Source organism: Pan troglodytes, chromosome 7 (assembly GCF_028858775.2).
Source record: "Pan troglodytes isolate AG18354 chromosome 7, NHGRI_mPanTro3-v2.0_pri, whole genome shotgun sequence".
NCBI classification, from domain to species: domain Eukaryota; kingdom Metazoa; phylum Chordata; class Mammalia; order Primates; family Hominidae; genus Pan; species Pan troglodytes.
In genome coordinates, this window is record NC_072405.2 from 25,394,994 (window position 1) to 25,410,818 (window position 15,825).

At 34.4% G+C, this 15,825-nt stretch overlaps 1 protein-coding gene across 13 annotated transcripts in view; it reads left to right on the plus strand.

Moving 5' to 3' along the window:
* MICU3 (mitochondrial calcium uptake family member 3) overlaps positions 1-15,044 on the plus strand; it is a 94,518-nt gene extending 79,474 nt beyond the window's left edge. For all 13 annotated transcript variants that reach the window (XM_009454850.5, XM_009454855.5, XM_009454851.5 and 10 more), the window contains 4 exons: positions 6,803-6,911; positions 8,845-9,002; positions 11,114-11,182; positions 12,691-15,044. In XM_009454850.5, coding sequence (XP_009453125.1) covers positions 6,803-6,911; positions 8,845-9,002; positions 11,114-11,182 — 336 coding nt within the window. In that variant the 3' untranslated portion in view covers positions 12,691-15,044. The remainder of the gene's footprint in view (positions 1-6,802; positions 6,912-8,844; positions 9,003-11,113; positions 11,183-12,690) is intronic.
* The last annotated feature ends 781 nt before the right edge of the window (positions 15,045-15,825 follow it).

The window sequence follows — 15,825 nt, forward strand, 5'->3', positions numbered from 1 at the left end:
GAGAGACTGTGAAGAATGAGCTATGCGAACTTCTGGGTAAAGTCTTCTAGACAGAGGTAACAGCAAATGCCAAGGGCCTGAGGACAGAGAAGCTTAGTTTATTTGAGAAAATGCCAAAAGGTAAAGTAAGTGGACAGGAAAATTGTAGGAGATGAGTAAGGAGAGGTAGATATGGGTCAAATCTTTTAAGACTCTGTAGGCTAAGGTAAGAAGTTTAGTTATTCAAATAGTGACTGTAAGAGTGATGGGAAGCCACTATAGTATTTAAACTTTAAAGCAGGAGTCAGCAAACTACTGCACCTATTTTTGTAAGTAAAATTGTATTGGAACACAGCCATGCTCATTCATTTAATATACTGTCTGCAGCTGTTTTTACACTATAATGGTAAAGTTGAGGCAACAGAGACCATGTAGCCAGTAAAAATGAAAATATTGACTCTCTGGCCCTTTACAGAAAAAGTTTGTGAACCTTGCTTTAGCATAGGCATGATGCTCATTCAGCAAATATTCAACAAGTATTGACAATCAACTGTGACACTCAGATGTGGTCTAATTCATGTGCCAGATATCTGCTTCATGTTTCAAGAGATATCTTGGCTGCTACATAACAGAATAGATTTTAGGTGGCCTGGCTTTGAAAGGAAGAGACAGGTTAAGATACTGTTATAGGTGCCCAGGCAATAGATAAGCATGGCTTGGACCAGGGTAAGAGTAGGGAAAAGGGGTCAGATATTGATTGGATCATTTAAAAAGTAGAGCTGATAGTACCTGTTCATGGATATTTCATTATAAGAGAAAAAGGAATCAGGAACTCCTAGGGCTTTGGCTTGAACCACAGGCTGAAACAATGCCATTTGCTGAGCTAAGCAAAACCATGAATTTAGGGTTAGGAGGGAATCAAGAGTTTTATTAGGAACCAGTCATATTTTAGATTCCTAATAGTTATCTCAATGAAAAATTAAGCAGGCAAGTTGGATATGTGAATCTAGCGGTCAAGGGTGCAGTCAGGACTACTGATTAGTAGTCATTAGTGTATATCCACATTGTCTGCAGCTTAAACTTCTCACCTGAATTTCAGGCTTTTGCAATGTACTGCCTACTCAGCAGCTCCACTTGAAGATCCAATAGATGTCTTAGACTTAATGGTTGCAAACCTGAACTCCTGGTCATTCCATAAAACTTGTTCTGCAAACCATCTTCCCTGTTTCAGTTCATAGGACTTCGGTTCTTCTTAGTTCTTGTGGCCAAAATTTTGGACTCCCTCTTTTCACGTTCTACGTACAATCAGTCTATCAACAAATCCTATTGATACTACCTGTATAAGAATTTAACCACTCCTAGCCACCTCCACTGCTACCATCCAAGAAACCATTCTGTCTTGCCTGGAGTGTTGGAATTTCCTCCCAGATCATCCTTCTGCTTCCAGCTTTGCCTCCCTGCAATCTATTCTGCATTTAGAATTCACGGAAATGCTTTTGACTGTGATTTCAATCATACCACAGTAAGATTGCCATTCTTCTCAAAGTAAAAGCCAGAATCCTTACAGTGGCTCCTACACACACTGCTCCCTCATTACCTTTGACCTCACTTCCTATATTCTGATCCTCCTCGCTCACTCTGCACCAACCACAGAAACTCTTTACTGTTTCTCAAATCTTCTGTCTTAGGGCTTTGTATATGTTGTCCCCTCTGACGAGAATGTTCTTCCCTTAATAGCCACATGGCTCGTTATGCTATTTCTCAATGATGCCTACCCTTTCTAATCTAATATATAAATAATAGCCTATTATATGAATAATATATAACCTATTATATAAATGATACTCCCTCTCCTGGCTGTCCTTATTCCTTCCTACCTTAATCTGTTTTTATTTCCATAGCATAATCATATTCTAACATACTGTATAATTTGCTTAATTCCTAACAAATATGTTTTATGTATATGTATGCAAATATATATATTATGTTGAACTCTTGTTAATTGATGGATAGATGGTATTTTAAAATGTAGAACTTGAAGCTTTTTTGTTTTATGAATTTTACCTACAGATTTATTCACTCATGATGAAATGGCACATGTACAAGGTTACTAATTATAATGTTGTTTGTAATAGCAACAGGCTGGAAATGGCCTAAATGTCTTTCAGTAAGTTGCTGATCAAATATATCATGATATATCTATAGAATAGAATAAGGTGCAGCTGAAGAGAGATGAAAAAAATTCTTTACTAGTGTAGAACTATCTCCAAGATATACTAAGTGTGAAAAGGGCATGATTTAGAGCCGTTTGTAGACTATAAAAAGCTTATGCTAACTCTGGAAGGATTCACAGGACTAGAAATTGTTTCCTCTAAGGAAGGAAACTACATGGCTAAGGGTGGAAGGGACATTTTGTGCTATACAATCTTTGGGCCTTTTGAATTTTGAACAAGTGAATATATTAAATAAATAATTTAAAAAATTTTAAAATGCCATGGGACTAGGTAAACTTATCTAGGAGATAATGTAGATAGTGACCAGAAGGGATGGAAAGATGGCTTCTCATACTAACCATGTAATGCAAATGTTAACAAGAAAGTAGTATAATTATTGTTATTAAGCTTTAAGGAAATGGATATTCAGAAAGATTTAAGTGGCTTACCTTAGGTCATTCAGCCAGTAAATTTTGGAGTTTGGATTTATTTCTCCTAACCTTTTAAACTCACTTATATTTCTAAAAGTTATTATATACTTGCCATTTACATCAGTTACCAATAAACTTTGAACAGTATATATTGTGGCATAATTTATGGGATCAGCATGAATTTTGTGCTGAAAACAAACATGGCTTATATACACTTGAAAGCCTCATAAGACCATGTTTTCTGAACATCTGTTTGTATTTAGTCAATACTATATTGTAATGATTTGTTTGGATTTTTTGAGTTAGTCTTTTCCTCTTCCTAGCCTTTTGTTGTTTATTTTATTGAGGTAAAATTTGTATAACAAAAAATTAACCGTTTTAAACTGAATAATTCAGTGAGATTTAGTGAATTCACAATATTGTGCAACTGCCACCTCTTTCTACTTCTAAACCATTTTCCTCATACCAAAAGTAAGCCCCGTACCTGTGATGCAGTCCCTTCCCGTTTCCTTCTCTCCTCAGTCCCTGGCAACCATCACTCTGCTTTCTGTCTCTGTGGATTTACTTATTCTAATATTTAATTTCAGTGGAATCATATAGCATGTAACCTTTTTGTTTGGGTTCTTTCATAGTATTTTTATTATTCACTTAAATTTATTTCTTTTAAGAAATGGGGTCTTTCTCTGCCACCCAGGCTGGAGTGCAGTGGTGCAACCATAGCTCACTGCAGCCCCGAACTGCTTGGCTCAAGTGATTCTCCCACCTTAGCCTCCCAGGGAGCTGGGACTATAGGCATGTCCCACTGTACCTGGCTATTTTTTTTGGGAAGGGGGGGTAGAGACAGGGTTTTTTTTTGTTTGTTTTTTTTGCCTAGACTTGTCTCAAACTCCTGACTTCAAGTGATCCTCCCACCTCAACCTCCCAAAGTAGTGGGATCACAGGGGTGAGTCACCATACCTGGTCTCATAGTGTTTTTTAGGTTCATCCACATTGTAGTATGTATCAGTATTTCATTCTTTGCTATGGCTGAATAATAATAATAGTCTATTTTATGTAAATACCACAATTTGTTTATCCATTCATCCTTCCATAGACATTTGGGCGATTTCTGTCTTTAGCTGTTGTGAGTAGTGCTGCTGTGAATATATGTGTACATGTAGTTTTGATTTGTATTTCCCCGGGGAGTAATTATATTCAGCATCTTTTTATATGCTTATTGGCCATTTCTTTGGAGAAATGATTTTTCAAGTCCTTTGCCCATTTTTAAATTAGGTTGTTTATCATTTTGTTACTGCTTTGTACATGTTCTTTATATAAACTGGATTCTAGAGCCTTAACAGATATATTATTTGCAACTATTTTCTCCCATTTTGTGGATTGTCTTTTCACTTTATTTTTATTTATTATTTATCTTTAATTTTTTTCTACAGACAGGGTCTCACTCTGTTACCCAGGCAGGAGTGCAGTGGCATGATCATACTCACTGCGACCTCAAACTCCTGGGCTCAAGTGATCCTCCTGCCTCAGCTTCTCAAGTAGCTAGGAGTACAGTCCCATGCTACCACACCCAGCTAATTTTGATAGTGTTCTTTAATGTACATGTTTTTAGTTTGATGAAGTCTAATTTATCTATTTTTATTTTGTTCCTTATATGTTTGGTGTCATATTTAAGCAGTTGTTGGCAATTCAAGGTCATGAAGTTTTGTCTGGTTATTTTGTAAGTCTACTAGCTTTAACTATTAAATTTAGAACTTTGATCTGTTTTGAATTAGTTTTTATAAATGGTATGAAGTTAGGGTCTAGCTTCTTCCTTTTGCATGTGGATATCCAGTTGTCATAGCACCATTTATTGAAGAAACAATTCCTTCCCCAATAAATGGTATTGACATCTATATTAGTTCACTTTCACACTGCTATAAAGAGATGCTTGAGACTGGGTAATTTATAAAGGAAAGAGGTTTAATTGACCCAGTTCTACATGGCTGGGGAGGCCTGAGAAAACTTACAATCATGGCGGAAGGCAAAGAAGAAGCAAGTACCTTCATCACAAGGCAGCAGGAGAGAAAGAGAGAACACACAGGAAAAACTGCCATTTATAAAACCATCAGATCTCATGAGAATTCACTCACTATCACGAGAACAGCATGGGGCGAACTGCCTCCATAATCCAGTCACTTCCCTCCCTCAACATGGGGGGATTATAGGTCCCTCCCTCCCTGGACACGTGGGGATTGCAATTTGAGATGAGATTTGGGTGGGGACACAGAGCCAAACCATATCAACATTCTTATTGAAAGTCAGTTGACCATAAATATTTGAGTTTATTCCGGTACTCTCAGTGCATGTATTTTTTGATGTTTTCAGCTTTTCAGTTATCATTGTTTTATTTTTGTTAGCATATAAGCTACTTCTTTTCACCTTATTTCTAACAGTTAAGACAAGTTCCATTCAAGTCCTGATGGTTTATTCCAGTAGTGATTCTGAGGGTGAGGATGGTAGAGTGAAGAAATGGCCACACCCCTTTTGTCTGCCCCTCTCTGACTGTCTGTCCCTCTTGGCCATTAAGAAACATTGCTTTAATTATCTCCATCAAAATACATGGCCCATTTGTTATTTTATAATTTTATATTTCTAAACACAAAGTGTTTAATCTACACAAAAGAATGATTGTATGTTCTGAATTTGACCTCTTTCCAAAAATGAGAACCATGTGTTGAAAAATCTGAAAGTTCAGATGTTGAACATTATAGTCTGTCATTTTTAAATTTATTTCTTAATTTCATGCCTGCCCCCCAATATATTGATATTTTTGTTTTCCCTTTATTTAAAAATATTCCATCCTCGTGTGTTTTACTCCTACTAACAGTAGCCTGTCACCCAGACACTGCTGTTATGGCAGCGGGTTGCAGCATAAACTGGTGCAGAACCACAGCAGTGACCAGTTTTTTTGGCAACAAGCTCTCCACGTCACAACAAACCCTTTCTGGTGCAGTCCTCCTAACTGATTCAAACAGCCTTCTACAGAAAACGTGATGGGTGGGATAGAGTCACAAAGCAGGATCCAAGATTGGAATGGTCATAAATGATCAATATAAGGAAAGGAAAGTAAACAATGTGAGGAGAAAAGACAGTAAGGATTCTCCCATTGCAAGTAAAAGATGAGTTGTAATTGAAGTAACATATACCAAAAGCTGAGTGTTTGGGTAATAAATCATTTGATCTAATCAGTAGCTGGCTTATATGAAACTAGATCCCTGTGGGGCTTTCCCTGGCCTTCCAACACGGCCTTGTTAGTGTCCTTTCCTCTCACCCTTGTATTAAGTAAGAATTTGTTAGGCCTCAACTCGGCCTTCTGCTCTTCTCTCTGTTCTCTTTCTTAATTATGTTAATTTGCTGAGGAGAACCCATTAACTAAATGCAGCTCCTCTTGTCCAAATGTGTATTCTCTAAGATACATTGTAGTTATTTCAAAGACTTTCCCTATTCAACTGAAGTAACAGCAGTGGCAATAATTGCAGTTTATACACATGACATTCCAGAAGAGGCCACCCTGACCACCAATCCTTTACATTATCCCACACCAGCCCAGTGTGGAGGCACCCAGAACTGTACCTCTGAGGTCATTGCACTTCCTGCCACTGCCCTGGCAGTGCTATAGTGACAGGAACAAGTGTGAATACACTGCGTTGACATGGAGTCAGCACTTTGATTTTGCATTGTCATTATAAAGACATTCATGATCTGATGATGCTGAATTCCATTTGAGGAATACATGTGCAGGGGAAACTTTTTTATGGCTTTTTTTTCTGTTTTTTTTCTTTATTATCATATTTACCTTACAAGGTTAAAAAAAATCAGGCATAAAAGAGAGGATTTTCAAAATTGAAACTTTTTAATTCTTTTTTATTGGAGCTTTTTTTTTGGAATTTTGTGCTGACACGACAGTGTTTAAAAAATACTTTTACCTATTATTCTAATAGCAGGCAGCACTACCCAGTGAAAGTAAGTCTGAGTGAATTTTACATTCCAGTTGGAGAACAACGTCAAAATGTGCCCTGGAAATGTTTACTTACAAGATACATTGCAAATGCTTAATCTGTTTTTTTCTCTTATGTGTAGATCCTGATTTTAATAAATTTGGCAATACTAAATGTATTTCCATTTCCTTTCCCAATATAGGGCATCACATTTGATGAATTCAGGTCATTTTTCCAGTTTTTAAACAACCTAGAAGACTTTGCAATAGCCCTGAATATGTATAACTTTGCAAGTCGTTCTATAGGGCAAGGTAAGTAATCATCTACAAAAATTAAAAGCAAGAAGTAATACTACGTTGTTTCTATAGATTTTGGCAACCAATTAATTAAATATGACATATCACCCATCAACTTGTGTGAAAGTCCGGTGTATACTTTCAGTGACAAGTCAGTTCTGGTACTTGTTAGAAAACAGCCATGAGGGAAGAAACCTCATGGCCACTGGGTGACATTGAGGGACTTGTGTGTACCTATGGAGGAAGCAGCTGGTCATGCCCTGTTCTCACAGGATGGTATTTTATTTTACTAATTTAATGCCTGCTGACTCAGAAACTGGAATTTTCTCAGCAGAGCCACCTCTTAGCCATGGATTTACATTAACCAACTAACCTGTAAAATTGAGTATCAGTTTTGCATAATTTTCAAATAAATACAGTGGTCATAGAATCCCGAGTGCTGGTGTCCTCAGAGCCAGCTGTCTTTGGCTGTAGGTGGACTAAGAAGCCAAGCCCTTTTCCTAGGATCCTGTGGCTGTGATCACCTTCCCTCCCCTCATGGCCATGTCCTTTTTAAAAATTCTTGCCCTATGGGGACTTTGTTTGTCTTAAGGTGATTTTACCTGTCTCTGCCATAATCTGTGTTAATGCACAAGCTTAAACCCCAGAGGACAGGCTATTATTATGTTCTAGAGAGAAGCCAAATTGCAGTCCCTAAGTGCTGATGATAATTTCTCTTTCCCAAAAACATAGATACTGATTTCATCATGTGGCCTTATTCATTTATTCATTGAATAAGAGAAACCTGAAAAATTTTATATTTTACCCTTTCTGTAGTCTAGATGTTCAAATATGGCATATTCTCAACCCATTTTAGTGTTTTAAAGCCAAAACCTTTGGCAACTCTGCCTCTACAGACTAGCCTTTACTGCTGTGATAAATCCATCAACGTGCAAAGAAACAAATCAATATCTGGTTACTGGGTTCAGAATAGAAAAGTTGTTTGTTTTTTAGAACTGGGAAATGAAAAAAATTGATGGTGTCACCTGTCTTGCAGGCGCTAGAAATACGTCCATCTCTTTTTGCCATCACAAGTGTCTTTATTCAGGTTATTACCTCTTAAAAGGAATATTGTAGTAGCCACCAAAGTGACAATCCTGCTACTAGCTGCTTTCCTCTTTGATGTTTCCTACACACCTGACAGAATAATCTTTCTTAAAAAATTAACTTTTCTATGACACATCTGCAATGGAAAACTCTTAAGTTTTCCAATTGCCTATTGAAGAATGTTCTGGTTCCCTGCCTCAAAGTCCCTGTGCAGAGTTTCTTGAGATCCTAGATGTCCCCGGCTCCACCCAGACCAGACTCCCTGTTTTCTGAATGTGGTTTATGCCCTCCCACCTCCCCGCCTGCCTTGGTTCATTCATGTCATCTCATCTGCCATTTCTGTCATCTCTGTAAGCTGAAATTGTCCTTTTGTGTTCAGCTCAAAGACAAAGTCACATCCTTTTCCTAACCACTGCCTTTCTCTCCCTTCTCCCTGCTCCACACTACACACAGAAGCGATCACTCATCTCCAGATTCTCATAGCACTTTATTGGTAGTTTTTGTGTGGCCCCTGTAATGATTATTTGGGCAGGGGTCTCATTTCCCATCTGAACCGTAAGTTTCTTGAAAACCTATTCATCTTACTAACTTCTAAAGTATCTGTCACTGATAGTAGGTGCTCATTAAACATTCATCAAATGTGAATGCATTATTAATCTAAGATACAGCTGTTGCTTGGCTCTTTTCATTTAAACCACAAAAATGTTCATTACCTGAAAGACAGCAGGATTAATGGAAGGCCATGTTGCATAAGATCATGATTCACATTTAGAAAACAACTTCTTTTACAACCTTTCTAGTAATTAACACATATTATAAAAATAATAACAGTCTATTCTTTTTCTATGTAACATTTATCTAGATGAATTTAAACGTGCCGTCTATGTAGCTACTGGACTCAAATTTTCACCACATTTAGTGAACACTGTCTTCAAGATTTTTGATGTTGACAAAGATGATCAATTAAGTTATAAAGAATTTATTGGAATTATGAAAGACAGACTCCATAGAGGATTCCGGGTAAACCTACACATTTTAAACCTATTGATATCCTTTTTAAAGTCTGAGGGAAATCAATCTATCTAAGTTGAGAAATAATTTATCTTAATTTCTTAAGGATATAAACATGAATGCTTTATTTGAAAAGAAAAAACGTAGGCCTTACTTCCCTTAAAAAACAATTTGAGGTGATAAAAGAGAATGCTTTTTAAAAAATGTGAAATCAGTTTGACCTTATAATAATTTATTTTCATATTCAATTAATCTAATGTCTTCATCCTAGTTTGTGGAAGAAAAATGTTGCCAAATATTTTCAAAAAATTTAGTCTGCATATTAGCTTTTCGGACTTGTTACTATACAAATAAATATCACTATTTGTCACTTTATTTTATTTTAATTTAATTTTATTTATTCTTTTAGAGACAGGGTCTCGCTCTGCCACCCAAGCTAGAGGGCAGTGGCATGATCACAGCTCACTGCAGCCTTGAACTCCTGGGCTCAAGTGAGCTTCCTGCCTCAGCCTCCCAAGTAGCTGGGACTATAGGTGCATGCCACCATGCCTGGCTAATTTATATTTCTTTTTTTAGTAGCAATGAGGTCACTCTGTTGCCCAGGCTGACGTTGAACTCCTGGGCTCAAGCAGTCCTCCTGCCTTGACCTCCCAAAGTGCTAAGATTACAGGAATGAACCACCACACCTGGCCACTATTTCTCATTTTAGATGACACAGATTTCCTCTAGGTAACTTGATGCTCTTATGTTACTGCATAATCATTACTTTTTAATATGAAAAATAAGTTAAAAATTTTTTTATCGAAATCTTACAGTAAAAAATAATTACCAGAAATTCAGTGATTTTTTCCCCCCAAGAAACATGTTTTAAAGCTGGAAATATAGTATGAATCAATAAATGTGTACATATCTAACATATTATGGATGTGCCACAAATAGAAAAAGAGAAAAAATGTTCTGTTAAAATTAAGAGCTAGAATATTCAATCTTCCCTCTTGCAAGAATATCCCTAAGTTTTATCCTTTTTTTTTTTTTTTTTGAGATGGGAGTCTTGCTCTGTTGCCCAGGCTGGAGTGCAGTGGCGCAATCTCAGCCCACTGCAACCTCCGCCTCCCGGGTTCAAGAGATTCCCTTGCCTCAGCCTCCTGAGTGGCTGGGATTACAGGTGTGCACCACCGTGCCCGGGTAATTTTTTGTATTTTTAGTAGAGACAGGGTTTTGCCATGTTGGCCAGGATGGTCTCAAGCTCCTGACCTCAAGTAATCCTCTCGCCTTGGCCTCCCAAGTGCTGGGATTACAGGCATGAGCCACCGTACCCGGCCAGTATTATACATTTTAAAAGAGAAAAAGTTATATATCCAAAACCTCAAGATTCATCTGAGACAGTATTTTTAAAGATTTTTAATGACTTTAAAGTCCAAGCTACTTGAGTAAAGATGCTGTGTACTTAACTGCCACCTGGTGGTTAGTTGTTAACATTTTAGATGATGTCAGAAGTACTTGAAACAAGATACATTGAAAATCGTTTATTTTGCCTCAAAAATTTTAGAGGAGCAAGATCAAATTAAATATAAAGTACGCTAGAAACGTTTGCCACTGTATTGCTCTCTTAAGTGTTATGTTTTTATTTTTATTTATTACATACCTGTGGCCTTTAGCATTTTATTTACATTTGCCCTTTTTTTAATTTTTATTTTTAATCAACAAATAATAGCATACAAATATGTATTTATGGGGTAAATGTGATATTTTGGTATATATATATAGTGGAATGATTATATCAAAATTATTAACAAATCTATCAGCTCACATTTTATTGTGAGAACATTTTAAATGTACTTTTTAAAAGCATTTTTGAAATATGAAATACATGATTACTAACTGTGGTCAACTTACTGCACAATAGATCTCAAAATCATTTTCTTCCTGTCTAATTGGAACTTTGTATCCTTTGGTCACCTTCCCCCTTTCCTCCCCAGTCCCCCAGCCTTCCAGCCTCTGGTAACTAACATTCTACTCTCCACTTCTATGAGTTTGACTTTTTAGATTCCACATGTAAGTGAAATCACGCTGTATTTGTCTTTCTGTACATTTGCACACTTTGCTCTTCTGTTTTACAGGGTTATAAAACAGTCCAGAAGTACCCCACTTTCAAATCCTGCCTGAAGAAAGAACTTCACAGCAGATAAGTATGTTAGCTTCTATTTGTCTAAATTTGTTCAGTAACAATAGGGATCATAATTTATTTTTCTGTTATAACATTTAGAAAATAGCTGAAAGAAATAGAATTATCTAATTTATTTTTAATTTTTAAGTCATTAGAGTATCTTGATTGAAAAATTTTACATTAAACCTGAAGTTTTGTATGTGAGCAGACAATGTAATGAATCAAAATTGGACTTTTATAATATAGGATAATTAGCACCCAAAGAATATTTGTTACTGTTTTTTAGGATCATGATTCTGAGCATCCACAGAAAATAACAGCTTATTTGTTTAGTTATTTTAGTTGTCTGGCACTATATTAAGTGTTCTTCCACAAGTAGTATCTCATTTAATTCTCACAGATATCCCATTTAACAACAGAGAAAAATCAATGTTTAACAAGTAACTTGCATAGGATAACTTGCTAGTCAGTGGAAAACCAGAATTTAAGCTTCATTCTATCTTATTCATTTATTACTTCCTATTTATTATAACTTATTATTCTTTATCACATTTTTATTATTTATAACCCAAAGAAATGTGTCAAACTTGTTTCTAGTCTCCAAGCGAGGGGTTTGTTTTTTTCTTTTTTCTTTCAAAAGTCAACTGTAGCGATAAAATTTTGGTCAGTTGTGGGTTTTTATTAGTTAGATTTCTGCAATGGAGATTTTATTGTTGGTTTAAAAATGCTTGCAAGTATATTCATGTATATGTTTCTTGCTGTTTTTCTCAAGCTTGAAGCATAGATAGATAGATAGATAGATAGATAGATAGATAGAGGTGTTTCCCAAAGTGGTTCCTCAGCACATCAATGCATACTTAAAAAAAAAAGTTGCTTAGTCAAGTTTAAGAAATATCATAATAAAACTGGTTAAATAAGTTTCTTCCCCATAGAGTTTATTAGATTGTAATATGCTACTATGCATTTTGTCTTGCCAAAAGGAAATGGCAGTATTCAGCATTTTACAAATTAGGTTTGAGATCTAGTGTTTTATGGAATCCATTTTGGGAAATACTCATCTAAAATGTTTAGAGGCAAGCAGGCTTACTTATTGTCTAAGGTGGTAACCATTGTAGCTGAGTTAACAAAAGAAGTCAGGTCTTCCTAATCTCCATTTTAAGGAATTTTAAACTGCCTTATAAATTCTTAAACTAAACATTGAAAAAAAAGGAGGACCATTGTCTGGTATGTCCACACAGGTAGTGTTCCCGACCGACTTGTAGTATCACACTGGCACCATTGATTCTAAGTAATAGTGCATAGAGCCATACCGGGAAGTGGCTACCTTTCTCTAAGCCTAAGATTGAGGATTGCACAGATTACTAAACAAAACACTCAGCTTTTAAGTCTTTGTGTCTTATATTTTATGTGGGGTGTTTTTATTGAATTCCTTATGTTTCATATTATTATAAGAATATTTGATTAACACTATCACCTCAGAATTATATCCTAAATAAATATTGCTTTTGTGTTATTATTTTTTTTAATTAGATACTCCTAAAACAAAGTTTAAAGGATTACTATCTGTGTGACAAATAACAAGAAGCAACATTTTGAGAATGGAAGCAGGTCTGAGGTCAGAAGAAGTAGAGAATGAAGGAAAAGGTGAATGCTATGAAATTGATATTTTTTCTGGAACTGAATTCTTAAACATAAAACAGATAAAATGCATCTTGTTACTACAAATGTTATATATATAAAATCAAGTTGAGCTTTGCCTTGATTTGCTGAACTCTCTGCACTTTTTCATTCCCTTCAGAAGTATATAGATACTTCCGGTGACTACATATGAATGTACTTTCAATATTATTTATTTATTTATTCATTAGAAATTTTCCTCATTTCAAAATAATTTATGACTCATGGAATGTTGATCGCCTAAAAATGAACATCGCATTTTCTTTGATTTTGGACTGTGAACTTATTTTCAGAGATGAATATTGCTTGAGATTTATAATACCCTTAGAATTAAATTCCTGTTATTTGCCCAGTTTTTAATTACACTGAGATAATTTTGAAAACAAATAGAAATTAAGCTACTATATAAAACAATTGTTTATGTGTACTTTTAACTTTTAAAAGTACTTAATTAACATATGTTGTTTGACTTGTATAAAGTTTTTAAAAATTGTTGTTTATTTGCCACAGTCAACAGAATGTCTGTTATTGTTTTATGTATACAGTAAAGAAATTTAAAGTGTAGAATTTTCCTCCCCCAAAAAGTCATGTGTTGATAGTAGAAGCAGTGGTAGTTGTTGTAACAGTAATCATTGTCATTGTCATTATCTTCTTAAACATGAAGCTGCTCCTGATCATAGGTGGTACACGTTAATAACACTAGTAAAAATAACGTCTTACACTCTGTAACTTACTGCATATTGTTAATGTATGTCTAGCATCAAATAAGTATTGTAAAAGACTAATATAAAATGGTTTATAAGACTGATGTATATATTAAGTAGAAGCTAATATTTTTTGTTTCTTGCAAAAGGACCACTTGAAAAGTGATGCTAAACAGCCAGTAATAATAATTTAAATATAATTTATTATTTCAAAAGAATATGTCTTGAGGGAAAATAAAAACTTTCTGTTGAATCACAACAAAATTAGATTTGTACATAGAGAAACAATTTGATAATACTTAATAGAAATCTGTTCAATTAAAAATGCTTAGTTTATACAAAGATACTACACAAAAATAGAACAATTAATCTAAATTAACGTATTTACATATTGCATATGGAAGATAAGTTCATTTATCTTCCTTTCTAAGACATATTTAATGTAGGTTACATACACTCCAACTATTACTTTGCTTTTGCATATGAAACTAGAAAACACTGACTTTGTTTTTATAAGTTATTAAATGTGAAATTGATCTGCATCAGCTTATTTATAAAAGTAATGTTATTTCCAAGAAAATGTTACTCTTAGCATTGATTTTGTATGTTAGACTTTTTACATTGTTTATCTAATATTATTTATGACCGTAATTTTAAAATATATTATTCATAAGTTCAAGGATCCCATATAGTATAAGAATATAATTTCACTTGCTTTGAAAGTTGATTTAATTGACTGACTAAATGAAAATGCCTACCCACTCATATAACATACCTCAGGTCTATTTTACCTTACACTGAATGTTCTTAATATGATTTGGTACCTAAAGTAATTGAAAAAAATGCAATTTCCTTTAATCCTTGACTATAAGTTATACTATGTTGCGTACATGGCAAATCCTGCAAATATAGATTAAAAATTAAATTAGCCCATTGAAATCCTTTATAATTCTGTCATTTTCCCAAGGAAGAATACCATTGTACATATGCAATCTTTATTTTATTCTTTATTGCTTATCAGAGTGAGTGGATGAAAACATTTGTAAGGCTGCAACATAATATTAAAATGTGAATAAATAAATGTTCTGATAAAATAGAAAAGAAAGTAAATTAAAGTGATTTCCATCATATTATCACTCTTGAATTTTATCATCTATAAAATGAGAGATAAAAATATCTCACTGAATTGTTACTTATATCAATTTAAAATTTGCTAGTGGTTTGAAAATAATAAGGTACTGACTACATGTATGCTGTTATTGTCAGTGTTTCCTTCTATAAACTGTTCTTTGGAAGAATTAAGTTATACATAAAATTCATATTAAACTTTTTACAGAAAGCATACATGATAAACAGTTTATGGTACTTCTCAGAATCATTTCATAATAAGCAATTTATTTAGCTTAAGTTCCAACTTACTGTTCTTATTATAAATTGCAAAGCAACCTGTCTTACATTCTTACATTATCTTAAAATAAATATTTCTGCCCTTGAATCAAGAAACATTGTACTTGGCTTTTATATGTATCTGTGGACTAATAATGACTTTCTGAAAATGTAACCTTCCAACTTTGGAAATCTTTATGGGTTACTAAACCTCTTTTGATTTTATTCCCTCTTCTGTGGCAACACATGCTAATGACATTTATCTCATCAACACCTTTGTGGGTAGGTAACTCACAGAGCTATAAGGCTTCTCAAAGTAAATTGTAGGAATTCCTAAATTATAGAACTATGGTCATTGGTACTGGAAAACTTTTCAGAAAGTTTATATGTGACTTAATGGAGTATTAATTTTGTAGGTATCATCTTACTAAGGTAACACCTAGAAATGTTTCAAAATACACTAGTTATTATCCTACTACTCATAGCCATATAGTAAATTAACACTTTTTAAAATATAATGCTTTTACTTCCAAAAGATATAAAAATATGAATTCCATAATATTCAGAAAGTGTAATAAAAATTGTAAGTGATAAGAAATCACTGTGGTTTGTAAAAAATTGGTAGCATTTTTAATTTCTTAGTAGTTCATAAAATAATGGTACACCTTGCAATGTTGCATCTTAGATTCTGTGAAATACTTTATTTGTAGTTCTCTATGTAGCATAATCAGTATTTTTGGCACACATCTTAAAAATGGAGGAATATACCTATAATTGTGACTATATGCACAGAGAAAGTTTTCTGGGAAAGATAAATTTTGTCCAACACTGTGAAGAGAGAGAGGTGTACTTACGAAAAATAGAATAGAAAAGATAAGAGAATGGAGAGGGATCTGAA